At 39.4% G+C, this 23,964-nt stretch overlaps 1 protein-coding gene across 1 annotated transcript in view; it reads left to right on the top strand.

Annotated features, from left to right (window-relative positions):
- The window catches only part of LOC124615603 (nuclear pore membrane glycoprotein 210-like), a 262,491-nt gene that overhangs the window by 43,640 nt on the left and 194,887 nt on the right, over positions 1-23,964 (top strand). The window contains exons 3-4 of the mRNA XM_047143596.1: positions 2,163-2,383; positions 19,802-19,942. Of these exons, the coding sequence (XP_046999552.1) occupies positions 2,163-2,383; positions 19,802-19,942 (362 nt within the window). The remainder of the gene's footprint in view (positions 1-2,162; positions 2,384-19,801; positions 19,943-23,964) is intronic.

Here is a 23,964-nt window from a genome sequence, read left to right on the forward strand (position 1 = left end):
CAAAAATAGTGTTGATATCGTGTGGAGAACCCTCACCCACCCCCTACCACACATCCCATCCATGTGTAACTACAAATGTGATTCAGCCTGTCAATAAAGAATTCCTTTGGCTGTGGAAAATATTTTCAAGGAAATCATTATGTACATAATTTTTGATAGCTCTTAGTCACTTCGGTTTCTTCAGCAGAGCAGTGTCCTTAAACTCCAGTTGTTTGTTCGTTATTAATCACATTTTGCAAACTTGATCAAGTATGGCTGACATGTGGCATAATATGCAGAACAAAGGGCAATACCATTTCTTACTCCATCCAGATTTTTTCCAAATAAAACAGTAATCACTATGAAATGCCTGAATGGATTCACTTTTCTTTTGTCAGGTGTGCCTGGTGTAAGCAAACTATTTGTTTTCGACTCTCAATAAACAGTTCATGTTTTTGTGATGCCTGTAAGGAATATACAAGGAACAGTTTCAGTGTGAGTAAAATGAACAAAATTCAAAAATTGTCATAAAAACTGTGCACAAGTATTATTATAAAATGATTATATATGTATTTTATATTCCATTTCAACAAATTAAATTTCCAGTTGAAGTGTTGGATAACATCTACTTGACTGTGGTCCACATTCTGTTGGACTGCCCAATTTTATCCAACCTGAGGTGAACTTTTACCTTCCCACCACACTGCTGATGGTATTAGGAGAAAGTGCCTCAACGGCTGATCTAGTTTTATGTTTTCTTGGGGAGGGGGGTTAAGGGGGGGGGGGTTATCACTCAACCTAAGGGTGGGCGTCTGGCCTTCTCTCCCAGGCCTTCACCCTCCCTCCAATTCAAATCTTCCTCCCACTCTCTTTGCTGTTTGTTTGCCTTGGTGTTAATCTTTTCCGTATCTGTGTTTCTCTAGCCTTGTCTTTTTAGGCTGGAGATTTTAGTGTGTTGCAGAGTGACTAACTCATCCACTCTTCTTCTATTTTTGCGATCAGTCAGCCCAGGCCATCTGCTATAATATTTTCATAACTTCAACTGCTTTTTTCCCTTTTCATGCATGTTTTCCCCTTTTGATTTGCTTTTTTTCATTTTCTCTTTCTGTGTGGTTCCCAGTTAGCTTTAAGCCTTTTTACTTTCCGTGACTCCCTTTGGGGATGGTTTTAATCTGAAACATGTTTGCATAAGAAAAAAGGGGCTGATGACACTGTAGTTTGGTCCCTTTACTCTCCAAAACACCCAACAAACATCCGTAATGTGATGTCCAAACTTGCCATAATTTTTTACCTCTGCTAGTCGCCTTAGTAAGAATGACATCTGCAACAATGTAGGCTGTTGATATGAAGCAGAAGGTATCCAAAGAATTAATGATGCACAGTTTTTTAGTATGGTTTAAGTGATTGAATCTGCTGTGCGGTTCCTGCACTACACTACAATACGTATAAGCTGCTGTTATAAGCAGTTCTGCACATGACAAAAATAAAATCCTTGCAGTCTGTCCTAACAGATGAAATTTTGACACAGCATTTCTTTCAGTGAATTCTTTGTAGGTTTTGATGCATGGGATTGGACCAGTCCCTTGTGAATAGTTGTCATACATAGTGGAAGCCCCCTGTTGTAATGTATCACATGAGTTGAGGGAGGTAGGATGCTCAGCTGTTTTATTTTTATTGTTATGACTATCACTGGCAAATTAATTAGGTACCACAGCCATTGGATTTCATTGACTGCACACTTTATGGCTGCTGGGAAAAGACCAGTTTTACAGTGAGCTATGTTATGCCAAAAATTGTAATTTAAATAATGCAGTTGCCAATTTTCAGTAATGCCTCCAGGTAAGTGAAAGGCTAAGAAAAGAGGAAATGTAACAGTAAGAAATTAACACAAATTGTGTGTCATTTGTTGAAATCAGTGAAAAATGTTACTTCTGATTGGAAGAATCATTTGTTTTACATTATTATACAAGCTAAGAAGAAAATTAAAGGATTAAATAATTTTTTTGAATCTCTTTCTTCTTTATTAAAGGTGCTGCTCCTGTCAAGAACATATCTTAGAGTGTATGTGGCTACAGCTAGTAAAATTTAAAGATACCAGTTATCAATGAATTTAGTTTGGAAATGGTATAAGAATGCATTAAAGAAAAGCATTCAGTCTAGAGTGCCCTTTATCTATGTTACAGGTAATGAGTTCACAACATTGGAAGGAGTTGAATTTGAATGGTCTGTTATAAATTGGAATCAACAGCCGGGTAGTCATGAAACAACCCAGAATAATGTGTTAAGATTCATTACTTTCAAAGACTCTCCGTATGAGACGCCAAGCACTGTAATGGCACTTGATAACCGTGGTCTTCAGGGACATATTGTACTAATGGAAGGACTGAAAACAGGTTCAGCAAAGGTAATGAAACAAACATATATACCTCTCTACTTTGTATGAAAAAAAGATTCAGTTTGGAAAAAAATCATGCTATAATTGCCTAGTTATTGAATTGGAGGGAGTAATTTAGGCACATATTGCCTTTTATCTATTTTGAAAAGGCTTTGATTGTATAGCAAGGAAGAAGCTATGGCTATAAATCAAACAGAAGATTTTCCAAAGCCTTAGTTAAGCACTTTCATCATATTTATAGACACACCAACATTAAAATATACTTGAACGCCAGTTCCATGCACTACCAACCCCTAACCCAGTGTCTGAATGAAGACTGGCACTTTTCTTCAAACTCTTTATATAAAAGTAAACTCACAGACGAACAAATGAGACTGCAAACAAGGATCAACAGACAGACAATAGGAAGGGCGATTTCTGATGAAGAAAGAAGGATTAGATCAGAGAGACTGAAGAAGTACTGGGCTGACAGGAAACAGGAAAATTCTTTGTATAAAGTTGGCTAGAGTGGTCCAATGAAGGCCATAAAATGTAAATAAATAAGTAAATATAAAAGGCTTTGTTCTGACTGACTGACCCCTCACTGGCCTTATGATCACCCAGCTCAAACCTCTGAGGATAGAAAATTGAAAGTTGAAGAGGTGTTGATCTGTACTGTAGGCATTCTTTTAGAAGGAATTTTTTGAAATTTCACCTCTAAGGAGGTGAAATAGGGGATGAAATTTTCTTGAAAATGTGTCACTGTTACGGGAGTTTTGAAGCCAGACCTTATAAATTACACGTGTCCTTTCGAAGTCAGTTCTGGAAGCTGGAGAGATCTGTAGAGATTGAATAAGAGTCCCTAACCGTTCTTTCTACCAACTTGTCATTTTCTAAAGTTGTGTCCCCAGCGCAGAAGACAGCTCGTCGGTTGTGGGATCTTCTTTGACGGGGGCTGCTATGCCGTCGTCTGGAACCTGTGATTCTGCTTTTTGTGGGATGCCGCTTGCCCAGGTCAGTCTCCGTATTTACAAAGGGAAGATCTGTAGTACTGACAATGATGGTAGGCGACGCTTCTCATTACTGTATCCTGTTTTGTTATATTTAATAACCACACGTTTTAGACTATCTTTTACAACACTCGACATAGTTTTCTTAATGATACGGTAACTTTTTCTGACAACTTCAGATATGGAGTATAACATGTCCACCCCAAAACAGAGGTACATGTCTGGTTCTGAAGAATGCCCAAAACAGTCTCTCACATCCTGCCCTCCAAACGACTGTAACAAAGTTGCGTGACCGGACCTTCAGAACACCCGAAACAGTCTTATGCACCCAACGCGGAAGAATGCCCGAAACAGTCTGACTAGTGCACACTGGAGCGACCCGAAGGTGTACGAAACACTTTGGTTGCAATACCGTTACTCTTATGTTTCTCATAACTAGTGAAATTTAATAAACAAAAACGATAAACTCGTAGGGTAACCATGAGAGATTGTCATACTGAAAACTGGGTTAAATACAATGAAAAGTATATAAATAATTAATAAGAGAAGTTAGGGGGTTTTGGCGCCTAACACCCGAATGTGCCATCCAATCAGAAGCAAGTTCATTACAATTGGCGGACTCTCTCACGGAAGTGGTACATACTGGACCATCTGTCGCTTGTACCTCACTCCACTTTTGTACCATAAGCTACTTTACGTGTATGAAGCCGCATCAAGGTGACCTTCTAGCAAGTTAAAATACTTGGGGCCACAGCCAGGACTATCACACATCCCCCTCGTTCTTTGATTTCCAAAATTGGCTTGTTCTCGAAGACAACTAACAAGTTTGGAAATGAGAAAATTTTGTCTCAAATTTGGAAAGAAGTTGGTTTCCAATCTCCCAGTAGCTCCCCTACTCTCTCATTCATGGATTTTTTTTTTTTTAAACTAGGAAATTGTTGTTTCTAAAATATCATACCAATTAACCAAAACCATTGACTTATTAATGCTAAACATATACTTTCGCATCTTAATTCTATAAAAACACCTTAACTAAGCACACATTACCTCATGAACTTCTTCTTGCTACAAAATATCATTTATGATTTTTAGCACACAGCTGTCCTTTAAATTTTCTGTAGTCTTGGTGTTCAACAATAAACATTGGCATCTGGGCCATTAAATCTCCTCATAAACACTCACTACACTTATTGAAGTTCATATACGATAGGAACCAAACAATATGTGTTATTGATGCAATGCCATCCATCTTTGCACAACACATATTTTTCACCTAATATCAACGCAGTGCCGTCCACTTTTTACCAAATAACACATTTTTTTTATCTAACAACGGCACAGTGCCATCCACCTTTACCTAATAACATTCACTTTTTTTTACTTATGTCAGCACTAGGCCGTCCATATATGTTGTTTACTATCACGTAGCTCAGAAATACTCTAAATTATATTAGCATATAAGTGTCCTTACATAATATTCATACAAAGATGTTACATAGTTTTACAATATTCACTATGTTGCATTGAATACTATACAGTAATATTTACAAAGTCTTTGTCATTGCTGTGGTGACTACAGGGCTTTCATTTGAATTGTCTCCCCACGCGGCTAATGTTCCTAACCTTGACTCATCGGTCAGTGCACTCTTGCACCACCTGTTAATACTTAGCTATTACCCATCTGGCGTGACTCATCCCAGTCACCACTCACTGTCATCCAAGTTAATAACAGCGCTATTTTATGTCTGTGTATTGAAAATGGAGATGATATGAGAATAGCTCTCATTTTATACTATAGGTTTTGTTTTAATTTCATTCGATAACTTAACTAGGCATTCAAACAAGATTCACAGGTGTTTTGAGAGGACTGAAGATATCCTAGATCATGATAACAGAGAAAAATAACGAAACAATCCTGTTGCTTTAATTTGCTTGTAGCGTATTATGGACTTTGCGCTCAAACATGTAAACACTGTGAATATAACGAACATTCCTCATGTGCTTTAGGTATTTGTACCTCGGTACTTATTATTGTCTGTGTCCTATGTGAGATTCATGTCTTGTGTTCATTAGCTGTGTGAGTGACATTTCTGCGTCGTGATACAATTAATAATAATGCTTCGGTGGAAATACCTCACCTACTAATCCCTAAATGTGTGTGTGGCCGACTTTTACGTCACACATATATAAAGTTTAATCTAATAAATATAGATTGTTTTCTCTGTATGCGTATGTAATTTCTTTGCGTTTCATAACATGCATAAAAAGTTTCTGTATATAGTTTATAGTGTGTTCTCCTGCCTTTGTGGATGATGGATGTTGATTTAAGGTCTTATAGCCTAGGTTCTGTACTTGTTTTGCAAACTTTATGCTGCATGTTATCTATTGTTATACTTAAGTATAGTCTATAATCGGTTACTTAACTATTCAATTAGCATGTGCTTTGTTTCAATTATCCCTTTTTTTCTCTCTTTTTTTTTTTTTTTTTTGTATCTTTTTATCTTGAATAGAGAAGAAGTATAGATGACAGATTTTAATTCAGAATGATGAAGAGGGAAGAACTAACAGTGTGAAAAGAAAGAAAGTAGTTTGTTAGTTAACTCAGGTATGGCATCAGCTACCTAGCAATACAAAGAGTGCTATAGGTTTTTGCTGTGTCGGTCTGCATGCCTCCTGTTTTTATGCCAGCCTGCTGGCACTTGTCTGTTGCCTGAAAGTGTGTCCAGCTGTTCTAATACATACAGGAGGTCGTTAACCTCTCTTGTTGACATGAATTAGTTTCTTCTGTACACACTGGAAACAGCTTCAAATATTTCTCTTTTTATACTGTTTTGTGTACTTGTGGACCAATATTGGTTTAAGAATGCCCTTACAAATTTAAGTTTGTTTTACATGTATTACTGGCTCCTATTCCCCTGATATTGGTCCCCTTCAAAACGACTGGCTACAAATTTGATTTTCTGCTGTTCTGTCATGTTGTCAGGTATGATGGCCTCAAACTGATGAATGAAAGCAACAGGATGTTTACTACCTATACTAGAAAAGTTACTAAATTTGTAAGCATTGGCAATGTGAACAACAGCCTTCATTTTTCCTGTTCAACCCAAGTTTTGAGGTTCTGTTTTAATGCAACTCCTATATTATCTTTATTTTTACTCACATTATTTAGTTGAGGTATGTTTTCTACCTTCTGTTCTGTATTTCTCTCAAACGACCCTGAATCACATTTGTATTACCATTACAAACAGATTATATTCGTTATACTTTACTGGTAAGGACTGCGTTTTCGTCCTTTGAGTCTACGACTGATTTGATTTGATTTGATGTGATTTTATCACGGAAGCAAAAACAGCATTGGTCAAGCTTGCTGCTGCCCGCATCCAAACAGAGTTTATAGTGCGGTATCATTCCCTGTGTCTCTAGTATAGCCAACCAATGCCCTTGAACAGTGCTTTGCTAGACACAGTTTCTTCAGGTCTGGTTGATCTGAATAGTCTGTGTCTTTTAATCTCCAATGCCTCGCATTTGAAGATCAGATGTGATGAAGTTTCCTCTCCCGCACCACACATCCTGCATTTGGTGTCTTCTTTTATTATCCCTGTTGTATGTACGTGTTTTTTGAAGGGTCCGTGGCCTGTCAATACTCCAACAATGAGTTTCATTTCTCTCCTTTTCAATCCCAGGATTGAGAGACTTCTCTTAGAACATGGCTTCGGCATCAATACCATGCCATGTTTTTGCTTTTGGACTTTAGCCCAATATTCTGCATGCTGTCTGCTTGTCCAGTCTTGTAGTTTTATTTTTATCATCGCCTTGGTGATTGTCACAAGTTCCGGTCCAGTAAATGGTGTCATCGCCCTTATCCTGACCAACCTATCGGCTTGCTCCTTACCACTAATCCCTGAGTGACCAGGAACCCACAATAGGTTTACCCTATTGCTTTCCCCTAACTCCACTAGGACTTTGTGGCATTCTGCCTCGATCTTTGATCTTGTTGCAGAGGCTGCCAGTTCTTTCAGGGCTGCTTGGCTGTGTGAATAAATGAAAATGCTACGACCTCTGTAGCACCTCTTCAAATTCTCCTCCACGCACAGCCTGATGGCAGATATTTTTGCTTGAAACACACTTGCCATCTTCCCTAGAGAGCTTGCCCTCTTCAGCTTTGGCTGCACTCGGTATACCCCAGCACCAACATCTTGGTCTGTTTTCAAACCGTCAGTGAACCAGACTATGTCACCAGTATGGTGTCGAAATTTGTTCTCCCAGAGCTCTCTACTTCCAATTACTACATTGAAAGGCTTGTTGAAGCAGGTGGGAGTTATTATATAGTCAGCCAGCATTTCCCCAACTATACTTATGTCTACCTCACTCAGTATTTTACTGTGAGATCCTGGATACCCCAGTAAGTTCTAGTTTTTGCCAGTCTTTAACCTCTGTGCTCCAGCTGCTGCCTCCATCTTTACCCACAGGTGTAATGGGGGCATTTCCAGCATGGTTTCCATCCCAGCAGCGGGTGTGCTGCTAATTCCACCTGTAATGGCTAAGTAGGCCAGTTCCTGCACCTTAGCAAGCTCCTCAGCAGCTACCTGTTGTTCTACCTTTTCCCACCACACTGTTGCCCCATAAGTGATCATAGATCTTAGTACCGTGGTGTGTATCCAGTACATACTCTTGGGGCTTAAGCCCCAATTTTTGTCACAAGCTATCCTGGTAGTCATTAGAGTACCTTTCGCCTTGGAACAGGTGCTCCTTATGTGAGGGTCCACGATAGTTTCTTATTCGGGATTACCCCTAGATATTTCACTATCTCCTTCATTGGTAGAGTTCCATCTAGAAGCTTGAGATTCCAGTATGTGTGTCGGATCTACTTCCTTGTAAATGGTACTGCAACAGTCTTCTTAGAATGGACCCCTAGATCCTGTTTCCTGCACTAATTTTGCACAGTGTTCAGTGCTCTGTGTGCCATAGCTCTAAATGTACTTGAAAATTCGCCAAGTATTACTATGACAAGATTGTCCACATATCCCTGGCAAAAGTACTGTCTAGATTTTATTTCTACAATGAGTTCATTCACCCAAGGTTCCACAGTAGAGGGGACAGGACCCCTCCGTGTGGACAGCCTCTGGTGGTATTGATTCAGGGTGTATACTACCCGGGACAACCGGAAGATCCAGGATAAGCCCGGGAATTTTTTCATCCAGGAGAAAACCGGGAATAACCCGGGAATTTTTTAGAATTCCGAGAATTTTTCGTTGTTTTAGTTTTCAGTTAAATTTTTGTAATTTAGACTGGTAAGAATCGATACTCTAACAAGGGATATTACTGTAACCCGCTACTGCAGACTAGTACTGCAACAGTAAAATGTGAACGAGAAAAAAATGAAAATAAAACATAAACTGCAAAGGAAATGTGCCATGTACAACAACAAAACACATTGCTCATACAAACGTTTGCCAGCAGCAAAATGTGTCAAAGGTTTTAGGAAGACTATGCAATGCTTCATAACAACAAATTTCCTCCGATGGGCGTGACGTCACAAATGTTTACATTAGATTCGTTTTAGCAGTTACGAGCGGGCTCATGCGCATACGCAGTTGAGTGGTATATGAGTAGTACCTTCTCCCGTTTCTGGCTACAGAAATGTGGCTGTTGACTATGTAAGCAGTCGCAGCAAGCAGCTATATGCAACCGGGAAAAATTTTACTGCCGTGCCCAAGCTGCCAGAGTCATGCATGTGCAGCGGGCCCGGATCTATTAGGGAGGGGGGGAGGGTGGCGTGACGCCAAATTCATATTCTTGAGGAGAAAAAAACCTTGTTTCACAAAGCGCCTAGCATCCAGGACACATTGGTCTATTGATTACTCATATGATTTTGATGCACATCCCTGTTGGTTTTTGAACACCCTCTGTGAGTTGATTCCTGAATGAATCATAAGCCGCACGTGACAGCCGTGCGGTCTGAGGCGACTTGTCACGGTTCGCGCGGCTCTCCCCGTCGAGGTTCGAATCCTCCGTCGGGCATGGGTGTGTGTGTTGTCCTTAGCGTAAGTTAGTTTAAGTTAGATTAAGTAGTGTGTAAGCCTAGGGACCGACGACATCAGCAGTTTGGTCCCATAGTTAAAAAGAAAAAAAAAAATCGTAAGTTGATTGTTGAATGCGTGCATAGTGTACGTGATGTCTCTGTCAGGGGAATCCTCGTCGCATCTAGAAATAAACTTTCCTGCAGGCAAAAGGGGACCGGGTTATACAAGCTGAGTGGAGTAAAGCCGAACGAGTGAATGACAGTCGCTGTCTGATTATGTTGTTGTTTGGGTTTGCGAATGACCAGCGGTGTTAAAATTACTAGGGAAATCCATAGATTCAGACAACCAGAGTGGAAATAAACGGCTAACAGGAATAACAGGTAAAAAAGATTACATATTATCTTCTCGGTGTATCCAGGAAAATGAAATTTTGTCAGAAAATTTTGGCCAGATTGCTACACTAGTAAGGGCCAATTTTATAGTCCCTGTCTAGCAGCCACTTAAATTCTTTTCTGGAAGTAGTGCGGGATATGGTTTGTACGAATATAACAACGCCAACCCGGAGAATAATCAGGGATAACTAAACCGGTGATTCTGGCAGGGTTAGTGAAGTTAACCAGTGAATAAGCCTTGACAAAGGCAGGAATAGTTCCAGAGTTAATCATAACAAGATTGTTTGTTAGAACGAGAAAGGAGAAGAAACGGGGACATCACACAAATTAGGGAAGAATGTGGCGATTCCAAATTTATATAAAAATCTCTTACTACTACTTTTCGATCTCATGCTTGAGAAACTGGAGCGCACGAATGAAATGTGAAACATAAAGCATTTTATGTTGGTCTTCGTGAATTATGTTCTGTCGTGTTATAAAAATGACATTTGTGCCAAAACAGTCTCATTTATTTGGTGTGCGTTACAATTTCTGCAGTGTTAGAAAGGCCTATTTTCTTTTATCTAGCAGACAGTGACAAAATAGACGTAATCAGATCGAGAAACCACAGCAGTCTTGGGTACTATTTGTATTAACAGCTTACGCAGTATTAGACAATGATATTTCGATTTTTCATGTAGCAAAACGTTTGACGAACTTTGATGAGGTAATAGATTCTGTCGCAGAAAGGGAAGCACACCATGTAAAGCTGTAGCAAGATTAGAGAGAAAGAATGCTAGGAGCTAAGGATTGAAGAAATGTGTACTGTATTGCTTGTCCCTTGTCTTTACTGGTTTTGTGTATCCTATATTTAATTTTATGTCACCCAAAACAGAAAGTTATTAGCTAACAGGCAATAAAGAATGCAAATTTTCTGAAGAGTTCTGGTTCTCCCGATTACAAATAATCCCATCCAGTATTAACTGCGACGTTTTTTTTTTTTAAAAAAAGAGGGGCAGGATGTCAAACTGGGAGCAGGAGAGGCACCACTGGACATTTTAATTTCCACTGTCCTGAATATTGTTTGATGGCATCCAGTACAAAATATACACGTTTCAATTCCATGGAGCGAAATACAGTGATGTGCGATAGAAGAATGCTGTGTGAAAGACCAAATAACATGTCTTACATTTCCTTGAACATATATGTTTTATGTATCAGCCTCTTCAGAAAGATGTGCATTACAAAATGAAAATTCAATTTTTTTAAATTTTTGATGTTGTATCTCAAACGCTTGAGGGAAGGGGGGCACTATCTTAGTATTGCCCCGGTTTGGAAATATCGTAGATCTGAAGCTGATGCACAGAGCAGTCTGAGTTATAGAAGTGAAGTGTGTAGTCCCCACGTGACCTGTGTTTACATTTAGTGATTTTGCTGTTTCCTCTTCGTTTTCTGCTCTCACGTCAAATGAAAACAAAATGGATTTCTGAGGCTGGGAGTTATTAAATGACTTAAGCCGGGAGCTATCAAGTGACTTAAAATACATTCACATAATTATGGAAGGCTAATACGTTATTAGTTTCAGATTTTATTTTATTTCCACTATTCTGACAGCCATGCATTAATCGCCTTGTAGAACAATGAAGTTATTTTTGTCAGTTTGCTAAAGAAATTTGGTTTTTATTAATCTTTTACACTGAGGCAATCGATGTGTTTGAAACTAAGTGTTTGGTTCCACACTATTGGCTAATTTCAACTGCTTGTTGTATTTCAAGTGTACGGTTTCATCTTCTAGTACGTAAGGCGTTATGCCATAATAAAGAATCAAAAACGAGTTAATACATTACTGGTACATCCCGAAACCCACACTGAAAAGCTTAATATCAGGTCGAGACCTACTTCATTGGGAATCCGGACATACGAAAGTGCTCTTTAAGTATACACTTTAAATGTGCCATTTTAGTATGGCTCATGAAATTCCAATGCTCTTGGAGTATCCTATGATGTCTTTTTACTTTTGTGACATAATGTAAGATCTTTTAATGTTTTACACGTATGGACTTCCTGCGTCATAGCAGCTGCCAAAGCTCGGTGGTGCCTGTTATATGGCGCTCTCTGACGACTGCTGAAACGAACCTATTTATAACAGGTCACGGGAAAATATTGCGAATAGTGGTTTGAAAAGTATTACTTTCAAAATAAATTTCCTTTTACGCAAGTTGAACTATGTGCGGGAGTGTACGGTGAGTTTATTAAATCACAGAGTGTTTGATGATGAGCTATTTAGAAGTATTTTGAGCCCAGTAGATCAGACAACCTTAGAGACCAATATTATATGTGAAAGCTTTGCTTTTCTTGTAGCAACACTATGTATATTAATTTAAAACATTAACTTTTCCTGTTTGTGTATCCGCTCTACTTAACAGTGATGTTGCTATTAGCTGACTACATCACATGTCCTGTGGTCTGAATATCTGCTGTCATCGGCTGGCGGGATCACGGGACATTAGCTATGACTGGCTTACAAAAGCGCATTGCAATCTTGATTACAATGGTTCGGAAAGTAACATACGGTGTTTGGTGGAATTCGGATTTATACTTCCATAATACGAAAATATGCAGCGCACATATTGCTGCACATAAAAAATCTTTCCAAAAGGAGTTTTCATCCCTGAGTTTCGTTTTCTAAAGCGTCAGGAAATTCTACGCCCGTGTATAAAAACTTAACCATTCAAAGGATTGATAAGTTTTACAGTTCCTTGGGAAAATATATAGTCACTTAATAACACGGATAAAGTGTGTACTCATTCGGGAGAAAGTGAATTTTGAACTGGGAAATCCAGGATTTTTTTTTCCCTTGTCCGCATATACACCTTGTGATTACCATTTTTTCTTGCATCATTGTGGCTGCTATGTTTCTACCACTAAGCATACCACTAAGCATGGCTCTAATCCACCTGCAAATGGTGGTCTCCAAGTCATGCAGTCCTGTTGTTTTAATCATGGATTCGGAGGTCGTGTTACTAAAAGCCCCTTGGATGTCCAAGAAGATGCAGAGGGCTATTTCCTGGAAGTGTAGTGCTTTCTCCACCTTCCCAACAACTTAGTGGAGTGCAGTTTCACATGATTTTCGGGATTGGCATGCATATTGGTTTATGTGTAGAGGGACCGTAGTTAACCTCCTCTCCCTAACATGCACATTCACCAGTTTTACTAATGTTTTAAGAAGAAAGGACAGAGTGTTTGGTCTCACATCCTTGGCCTTCTTGGTATGATAAATTCTTCCTGGCTTTGGAATGAAGACAACCTTCACTGCCCTCCAGACATTATGAATGATTCCTCCTGCTAGACTAACCCTAAATAACCTGCATAGGAATCTTATTAAGTTCACTCCTGCTTGTTGCAGGAGTGCTTGAAAAATTCCATCTGGGCCAGGTGACTTGAACGGTTGGAATGTTCCTATCACCTATTGGATTTTACTAAGGTCAACCCATTCTCCCTTTGAATACCTGAAAACTGATATCTCACAGGGATCTCGTCCTGGTCTATGTTGTCTGTCAGAGCACATTGAGGAAAATGAGTCTTGAGTAGTAGTTCCAGCGTTTCATGTGCTGTCCTTGTAAACTCCCCATCCTCTTTCCTTAAAATTTCTCCTGGATTAGTTGGTTATCCAAGTGAGGATTTTGTGAAGTCTGGCCTGAACAGCTGTATCCTCTACCTCCTCACAGAATACCTTCCAGTATGACTGCTTTTCTTGCTTAATTGCTAGATTGTATTTGACAAGAGCCTTCCGATATTCTGCCCATTGTCCTTTCCTCCTCGTAAGGTGTCTTCGTACCTGTTTCCTCTGTGATTCCAAGTTGTTGTTTCACTAAGATATATTCCTATTCGTGCACTTCTTGGTGATTAAGCACTTGTCATGGAATGAGGTCATGATGGCAGAAGTCACTGCCTCTGCTATCTCCTCAAACTCTACTGGATTCCTTATCGAAGTACTGAGTTCCGATAGGCTTAAGTCGAGATCCCTCCTATACGCCTCCCAGTTCATTCTCCCTTGGGTTCCTATAGAACATGGTCTGTCTAATGCCCATTTCAACATTGAACTTAATATAAATGTGGTCTGACGAGAATGGCTCTAAAGCCTCATGCCATTTTTTGACATAACTACCCAACAAAGTGGAATCGAACGTTATGTCAGTTACCTCTTCCCTTCTTATATACCTAAGTGTAGGTTCCTTGTCCCTATTGAGGATCTCTTAAGTTATTAGCTAGAAGAAATTCTAGAAGGTTCTCACCTCTACTGTTGGTGTCGGTGCTGCCCCACACCAAGTTGTGGGCATTGGCATCACATCCAACCAATAGTTGGTTGCCCTGTTGTGCACAGGCTTCTGTCAGTTTCCTCACCTCCTGAGGTGGAGGAGCACTGTCCTTATAAGGAAGGTATGCTGACGCCATTACAAACTCCCTCGTGATACCTTCTTCATGTTGCTGCATCCTGAAGGTCACTAAGACCCTAGAACAAAAGTCTGCCATCAGCAGGAAGGGGATTCAATTTTTTACATAAATGCACATTTCGGAGTTTCGTATATTTCTAGCATAAACCAGCTTACCTCCAGTGCTGCTGAGGCTTGATATGGCCCCTTTATATAAATGGGGCTCCTGAATCATGGCCATGCCCACTTTGTGTCTTCCCAGGAGGCGACTCAGGGCAGCAGTGGCCCCTTTACTGTGTTGCAGATTGATCTGCAGCACATTCGGTCTCCATCTATCTGCCATTGTCGCTTCTAATGTCTTTGATTACCCTGACAGCAACCTGCGAGAACCCCAAGAATAGTCTCAGGTCCTGTTCCTGCATTGCCCTCAGGAACTTCTCTCTGACTTCCACCACAAGGGTTTGGTCTTTTGGTGCAATCTCCTGGTTGATTACCTTCCAATCCTCTGTCGAGACTTTTGGGTTTTGAAAACCTATTTTCTCAATCAGAGTCTCTTGAGAGACTTTTGGCACCGAGATTAATATCTTTGTGGTTTTGAAGATCTCAGCCGCTGTATTTACCAGCAGCTTCACATCCTTCCACGGTTATATTAGGGGCACCTTTTCCGTAGCCAGTCCACTGTACCCACCCCTTCACAGACAAAGAAAAGAGCACAGTGATCCAGATAGACTCTCTTGAATATGGCAGGCAGTAAGAGAACAAGGGAGGAATCTAAGACTCCCTAGGGAAACTGTCCTATAGTACTACAGTCTTGGTTTTTAGGATGGCAGTTATCTAGCAGGGCTATCCACTGGTCGAGAACACCTAGCAGCAGGAGCAACTCGTGCAGATGACTCTCTTTGAGAAGATTGGGCAGGGGGGGGGGGGGGGGGGGGGACCTGGTCCCACAAGAGTTGGGGATCTAAGCGGTCCACACCATGGAAACCCCATGTGGTGCAAGGCTAATTACTCAGTGAGTTGCCCAGTATCCCTGAGTCTCTGTTCATGACACATCTTCTCATGTGCCATGCGCCCCTTGGCACGGATCGCATCACACCTTGGGTGGGGTATTGAGGAGTTGGGAAAGCTCGAGGAATGGATGTGGGATGACAGGTTGTTGTGGGACACATTTAGTCTGGTCCATCAGCTAAGACCTTACAGACCGTAGGTTCCCACAGCCGCCATAGCCCTCAGCTTCCCGCAAACAAACAAGCCTTCCCGCCCTCACAGGCAATTCTACTTCAAGGTGGTGTCCCCTGGAGAGGAAGTCTACAACTTGTTTGTTTTGTTTTTCATGGGTGTCTTTGCAAGTTCTGTTTATTTTGCTCTGATCATTACTTAATTTAATGACTTCATCCCTAACCAACAATACAAAAGTATATTGAGCTTGCATGGGATCATTTATTTTCACTACTTCATTATCAGTCTTAGATTAACCTCTTTCTTACACTTACCTAATTTTTGATCCCATTCTTCACCCTTTTCTCACAATCCCCTATTCTCGTTTCATGAGACTCAACTCTGTTCTCTAAATGTTTAGACTCACAATTAATTTTTGCTAAGTCCTCATTTGTTGCTTCAATTTTATCAGCAAGAAATGTTTGCCCTTGTTCTATCTTCTCTTCCAGCCATATTTTTAGTTCTTTTTGCCCAGATACTGACTCCATTAATAATTCAAACATAATTTGACTGCTATCGTATGTAGGCAATGTATCAGCTGATGCTGTTTTACTCTTTTTACCAGTTTCATCTGGCATGCCCTGCCTCTTCCATTTCATTACCCTGAGGCTGCACTACCTCTTTACTTCTCAGATTGTACCATTTTTCACTTTCTCTTTACATTTTGTTATTAAATAAATTATTACAAAGCAATTTAACAATATTCTAAAAAAATCCCTATGGTTGTCAATGCTAGCTTCCTCTCGCTAGCTGTAAAGTGATTAGCGTACGTGCTACCTCCTTCTCCAAAGCGGTGCTCTTGCTCACTGCATTTTTTTTTTGGTCATGTTGGGTGTCTTTGGCTGCCATAGTCGACCACAGACGCCAATCCCTGCTGTTTGCCGCTCCCTGACGTTGGACTGCAGCTGGTGGAGACGACAGGTGTTGCTTCCAAATCATTTGCGTCACCTGCTGTACGCTGCTCTGCTAACTGCTTCCTGAAGCACTGTTTCTCGTAGCGGTGAAATAAAGTGTAATCCCTTTGGACCGCGCACACACATTGTAATCCCTTTGGACCGGACCACACACTTATAACTTTGCACTTTCATTTGCGCTTTCACTTTCAGCCATGCAACACTGATTAATTAGAAGCATTTATAAATTTTGTTTCCCAACAGTTCAAAGAAACTTACAAAAGTTCAAACAGATTATAATATCACAGTTCACACGGTGTCGCTTTTTATCTTTTTCACTGTTTATTCACTACTGATTCGAGGGGTTTGCGATAATTATTGCAGTTCACTGTTCTCACTATGATTTTCACGTCTCACCTAGTTCACAGTTCTCGTTAACAGATAGCAGCCTTTTCTTTAAATATACATTCCCCTGCCAGGAGATGCCATCGGAAATCGAAGAACGAGGGGGATGTGTGATAGTCCTGGCTGTGTCCCCCAGTATTTTATCTTGCGACAGAAGGGAAACGGTGATTCTGTCATGTATTACTGAGGAAGGAATTGCTAGAAGCTCACCTTAATGCAGCTTGATACACATGAAGTAGCATATGGTACCAAAATGGGGTGAGGTACAAGTGACAGATGATACGGTATGTACCTGTCCTGTGGGAGAGTCCGCCAATTGTACTGAACTTGCTTATGATTGGTCGGCACATTCGGGTGTTTAGCTTGTTTGCGAAGACAACTAACAAGTTTGGAAATGATGGGATGCTTCTTGCCCAGATCAGTCGCAAAAAAAATCATTTCAGATGAATGTAGCAAGTAAAAAATAAAGAGAGGAAGTATCAAATCCAAAAGTAAAAGTAATGACATTCTAAGGACTGCTTGCAATGATAGCAAAGATCTGGGTTAATGACAGCCAAAAGAACAGGTTCAAATGCTTTTAAACTGTTCTTGACTTCTAAATATATTCTAAATAATTTTCAGTTCTGTTAGTTACATATTTCTCCAGAACAATTGGTTTGTTACAATTTTTAAGAGTAATTTGAGAGCGAGAAGTACAACATAATTATTACTTATAACTTACATAAAAAATTCATTGTGGACATTTCATTATAAACCTGGAGTCTTCTTTATTTTTGTATGATGCAAGTGAAGTTTTTGAATTCTGGTTTTCTTGAAAATTAAATTCTTCAGGTTTTTTTGTTATTGGCATTAGTTTATTTATAATGATATACAAAATGTTATTTTTGACCACACCCAATGAATATTGCAACTATACTGTCACAATTATTTATTGGAACTGTCTTGTGTTTATGAAATAGGATCACACCAAAAATGCTCCAAGATTTTTAGAGCTTTCAGAGTTTATACATCGAGTGCCATAAATGTTAATCTTTAATCAATATATTTACAGTCCTGAATTTTAGATCATATCAGTTTGTGCTCAGATCTATAAAAATAGAAATGAAATAATTATTTAAAACATTTGTAATTTTGTATTGTGATTAGAAAAATTAAAGAAAAAATTTAACAGCTGTTTCAGATGGGACAGAAAGGTGTCTATAATCATTTAACTGAAATCTATGTATGAAAATATGAAAAAATGAACTGGTCAGTACTGTCTCATGATAACAAATGAAGAGACTAATACCCACCAAAACAAACTCTTGTACATTAAAAAATGTTACAAGGTGTCAATGCAATTATCTAACATCTGAAATTAGCTATAACCAAAACTACAACATAAAAAATAAAATACATAAATTTCAATATACAGGATGTTAAAAAATGTATTCCAATATTTTGAGAGACAGCAGAATGAGCAAAATAAGAAAAGAAAAGGTCCAGTCAGCATGGCTATTTAAAATGCATACCGTACCTTAAGAGATATGAGCACTTGTTCATCTTTGATTCTGTAAAACACATTTCTTTTACTGCAAGCTCTTTGATTTTCATGGTTTGAAAGTTGGTAGTGTGGATAAAAAAAGGAACAGAAATCACCATTAAACAAGGGCCCTGAAATGCATTCCTTAACAGCTATTAGCACTTTTTTTTATGAAAAAATGTGTGTTTCACTGTAGCAAAGATGAACAATTGTTTATACTCCTAAAGGTACACATTGTATAGCCCATATTTACTACTTTTTTTTCTTGTTTTGATGTACACTACCACCTCTCAAAATTTGGAATACTTTTTTTATCATTATGTATATGTGTTACAATATGTTAAAGAATGAAGACTAAGACTAAAAGGATACATTGCTTAAGTCTTGCAAGACAGTTGTGGTGCCTGTATTATTGCATGGATGTGGGATCTTATATTGAGATATCTTAACTTTCATTGTATCTTCGCTACACTTTTGTAATTCATTGGGGAAATTATTGTATCCCTTGATCAAAGAAACACACTACTAGGTGTGATTGGCTTAATTTTATGAAACTGCTTCTCATGTTCACATTTAATACCTAATAGAGATTGGAGTCATCCTACCTTCGAAATTAACTGTAACATTTGTTTTGTCAAACTTGCACAGTGCCTTTACAACATAAGCACAACCTCTTGATGTTCTGAATCCATTTGTTAACAATTAGAAAATTATGTTTTCTGGCACTGTAGGTCTAATCTAATCAAGCCAAATGTAGGAATGGGAAGGGGGCTTCTTTTACACCTAGTTACAGGGTTACAGCAATAATGACATTTTAAGTAGTAAATAATTTAAATTGAAGCTACAGTTCATCATTTATGCTGTAATTCAAATATATTTTACCTGTAGCAGTCTTTGATAAATCAGTTTTCATGCCAACACTGGCCGTGCACCTCTGCCAGCTTTGTTTTCGACATTTACCAGTAGATGGCTAAAGTGTCTGTACCTCTATCCTTAATCACCATCAGTTCATTTTTGCATTTTGTCCTCTTCTTTCTCTCCCCTTTTACAGTGCATACTATTCAAATCAGAAAATAACTGTCAGTACTCAAGGGAAGTTGCTACTCCACTATATGATGAGTAGCAACTACACAATATATTGTTATTCCTGCTTAGAATATTAATCAAGAGATTCAGAGCTTCACAGGAGATAAAACTCCTTACTAAAAAAACTTATTAGAAGTAAAATTAATGCTGTCGAACTCCATCTTGCAGAAATATTCCAATAAATGGACATCTATCTTTTTTTGTTACAGGAACATAAATACAAGTAGACTGTAAAAGGTTTGAACATTGAAGTGAGCAACAAGATTTTATGCAGTAGTGTTTTTCTGTTGATTTTATTACAGCTAAGCTATTAAATTACTCAATTTGGAATGGAATAAGCGTTTTTTTTCTCTTCTTGTGCATATGTTAAGTTTTTTACACATTTTTAATGTAGTTAGATGCTGCCATAAATTTACCTGCAACAGGTACAAAAAATTATATCTGGTGTCCATTACTTTAATACTCGCTCGTTTATTTTCTTTTGCAGATATCTGTACGTCTGCCACAGGAAGAGTATAGCAATATACCACCTATTCAAGTAGAACTTATGATTGTGGCTAATTTATTAATAATGCCTTCCGATGCATACATACTTACTGGAGATTCTGTGAAATTCCACATTTACCAGGTAAAATATAATTTTGTATTGCAGTAAAATTGTTAAAGTCATTTGTGAAAATTTAGATGTAGTGGTGATCCACATTTACCCTAGAAATTATAATGGATGTTACAATTTAGTCTGTAGAGTCAGAATGTAATGACATACCTCTGTTAAAGTAGGGATTTTTTCAAGACTGTGTGGTGAAGTAAACCCACTTTAAAAGTGTCTTAGTAAGTTTTTGTTATTGTACATTATGCTTCATAAGGATTACATTTTAACTCTACTTGGTTTTTAAAACTAATAACAAAAGAAATGTTCCTCCTCCTGGTCTCCATTGTAACAAAAGACTGTGCGTGTTAATGACTGAATCAATCTTTGCTACATCACTCTCCTCTGTATCCTCTCATCAAGTATGTATAATCTGTGTTTTCTGCTGTATCCTAACCCACATTTTCAGTCAGCTTTGTGTCTTGCATGTTTATTCTGCAGCCTAGCTTTTCCTGTGGTGAAGCATAAATACATAAATTGATGAGGAGCAGATGACATTGGGATTAATAACAGTCATAACTTGGTTTAGTCAAAATTACAATCCTGAAACAAGAGGCAGCTGTATAATACTGTTAGGTTGTGACTGCAATCAAGCCCAAATACAAAAGTAGGGTCATTATTGAAGTAAAACACCTGGCGCTGAAAGCACTTAACACTAAGGTGACAAAAGTCATGGGATACCTCCCAATATCTTGTTGGGCCTCTTTTTGTCTGGCGTAGTGCAGTAACTTGCCATGAGATGGACACAAGAAGTCGTTGGAAGTCTCCTGCAGAAATATTCAGCCATGCTGCCTCTATAGCTGCCCACAATTACAAAAATATTTCTGGTGCAGGATTTTTTGCACGAAGTGACCGCACCATTATGTCGCACAAATGTTCAATGGGATTCTGTCGGGCTATCTGGGTAGCCAGATCATTCGCTCAAACTGCCCAGGATGTTCAACCAGTCACGAACATTTGTGGCCTGGTGACATGGGGCATTGTCATCCATTAAAAAATCCATCATTTTTTTGGGAACATGAAAGTCTTGAATGGCTGCAGATGGTGTCCAAGTAGCTGAATGTAACCATTTCCAGTCAGTGATCAGTTCATTTGTACCAGTGGCCTCAGTACACGCCCCAGTAAACGCACGATTACGGAGCTGCCAACAGCTTGCACAGTGCCTTGTAGACAGCTGGGTCCTTGACTTTGTGTGGCTGCCCTACCATCAGATCTTACCAATTGAAATTAGGACTCATCTGACCAGGCCACTGTTTTCTAGTCATGTAGGGTCCAACCAATATGGTCACAAGCCCAGGAAAAGTGCTGCAGGAGACATCGTCTCATTAGCAAAGGCACTTGTGTTGGTTGTCTGCTGCTATAGCCCATTAACACCAAATTTCACTGCACTTTTCTAACAGATACATTTGTCATATGTCCCACCGTGATTTGTGTGATTATTTGTCTGTTAGCACTGATAACTCTACACAAACGCCGCTACTTGGTTGTCTAGTAAAGGCTTTCAGCCACTGTGTTGTCCATGCCTGAAAGTTAGTATTCTTGGCACACTTGACATTGTAGATCTCAGAATATTAAATTCCCTAACAATCTCTGAAATGGAATGTTCCATGTGTCTTGTGCTGACTATCATTCCACGTTCAGAGTTTGTTAATTCTTGTTGTGCAGCCATAATCACTTCAAAAACCTTTTCGCATGAATCACCTGAGTACAAATGACAGCTCCGCAAATGCACTGCCCTTTTAGACCTTGTGTACGTAATACTACCACTATCTGTATATGTGGATATTGATACCATGACTTTTGTCACTTCAGCGTATTACAGGGATTAACATACAGAAGGAACAGAAGTGCCTCCTGAGTGCTGCTTTTATATTCTAGAATATGCAAATACTACGGACATAAGAAATTTCTAGAAACTTTTAGAAATGGTAAATACTATATGACAGATATTAGCTGCTGAACAGATTTGAAACGACAAACCGCAGCATGCCAGCCATCAATGCTAACTGTTACTACACACTGCATGTAACACAGTTCTCAGCATTGCTCCCTCTCCTGGGGAAACAGTAACCTGCTATTTCAAAATTTCTCATTGGAGTACGGTGACCCACTGTGTCAGAAGTTCACATTGGATCCAAGTCCAGCATCCTAGATCTAGATCTCCCCAGTGGTCCTCTTAATGGCAGTACTAGAGATTCCATGGTTTGTTTCATGTAACCACACCCTCTGCGCCATGATATTTACTGTATAGAGGCAACATTGATTCACAGACAGGCACAACAAAAATATTGATATACATTTAGCTTGTGTCCAAAAGGCCGACTTCACACACACACACACACACACACACACACACACACACACACACAGCACTACTCGTACACACCCACCTCTGTCTGTAGCCGCTGTTGTTGTTCCATCCTGGACTTTACATTGTGTGATATCGCATTTTTACTGTGATAACTCTGCTGTTCTAGCTACATGATCATTGAGCAATCCTTCAGTTATCTTGAATGAGAAACCCTCATTGTTGATCTGTGGCTCAGGACAATATTAAAGCTTTATACGATATGGAAGACATGGATGAAGTCTCTGTGGTTGCAGTGATGCAGTGTCATAATCCTTCAGTTCGTATGTGATGTCCACCAATCAGTCAAGAATACAATATGGTCCAAAGCAGCATTTTAGTAACTTTTCTGATAGTCTCCCTTTCCGAACAGGCACAAAAATCCATACTACATCTGCTGGGTCGTATCTCACTGGCGTATGCTTGGTGTTATAGTGCTCTCGGTCCTTCTCCTGGGCTTCCAGGCACTATATGCATACCAGCTGTCTTGTTTCATTGGTCCTTCTCATGAAATGTTTCACAGTCATCCTAAACATCATCCTGTTGAACCAAGAACATTATTGTTTCGGGCTTGCGGCCATGGAGCAGAAAGAATGATGCAAATCCTGTAGTATCTAGCTTCGTTGTGTTATGTGCTGTGTTACGATGGCCAGTATTTATCACAATCTCGCTGTTCGACATGAAGGTACATCGAGGGAATATTTGCCAACATCTTATTAGAGCGTTCTGTGAAGCCATTCATCTGTGGGTGGTAGGATGTTGTTATCCTGTGGATGATGTCACAGTGTGAAATTACGTCTGATACTAGTCTCAACTGGAGATCTTTTCTGCAACCATGGATTGTCACATATGGTGCTGCATGCTTCAAAATGGTGTGTTTTACAAGAAACCTTGCAATTCCTGGAGCCTCAGTAGTAGGTACAGATTTAATGACAACGCAGCGGGTTAGTCAAACAGTGCAGACTGTAGTCCATCGATTACCATTTATTGACTTCGTGAACTTCCTCCAAAGGTTAGTTTGAATCAAGTGGAATGGTGCTGCTGTAGTCGTAATTGGTATCAGGCGCCCCAAGGCACATGCTTCTGTCATTGGCATTCCTTACAGTGGCTCACATAGTGTCCAACGGATCGGCGCAGATCGAGCCATTGTTACCTGCATCTGATTCAGTCTAGAATCTTCATGAATTCCAGATGACCAGAAATTGGAGCATCATGGAAATAATTAACGATAGCTGGCTGTAGATGAACTGGGATGATGAACAACTATTTTTGCTCCATTGGACTGTAGGTCTTCTTAAACTATGTTCAGTTTTTTAACTGGAGTTCTCCTTTTGTTAGTTTCTCCTTCTTCAAGACTTTTATGGTTTTCAGCAGTGCTGGACGTTCACTCAGTTCAGCATCTGTGACATTTAATGTAGTGATGACTGAGATTTCATCCATATAGCTGTGTTCCACCAAAGGATTCCTTGAAAGGCAGTTGGTGACCTTGTCCACATTTATTTACCACTGTGACTCCTGAAGCCTCGTTGTCAATCTCACCAGTCAAGCTAATGGATCCTTCAGGCTAGTCAACCAGCATAGAGAATGGTGATCCATCACAATTTTTAACAGTTTCCCAAATAAGTACACCTGGAACATGTTGATTGTCCAAACA

The sequence above is a fragment of the Schistocerca americana genome, chromosome 5, assembly GCF_021461395.2.
Source record: "Schistocerca americana isolate TAMUIC-IGC-003095 chromosome 5, iqSchAmer2.1, whole genome shotgun sequence".
Taxonomy (NCBI): Eukaryota; Metazoa; Arthropoda; class Insecta; order Orthoptera; family Acrididae; genus Schistocerca; species Schistocerca americana.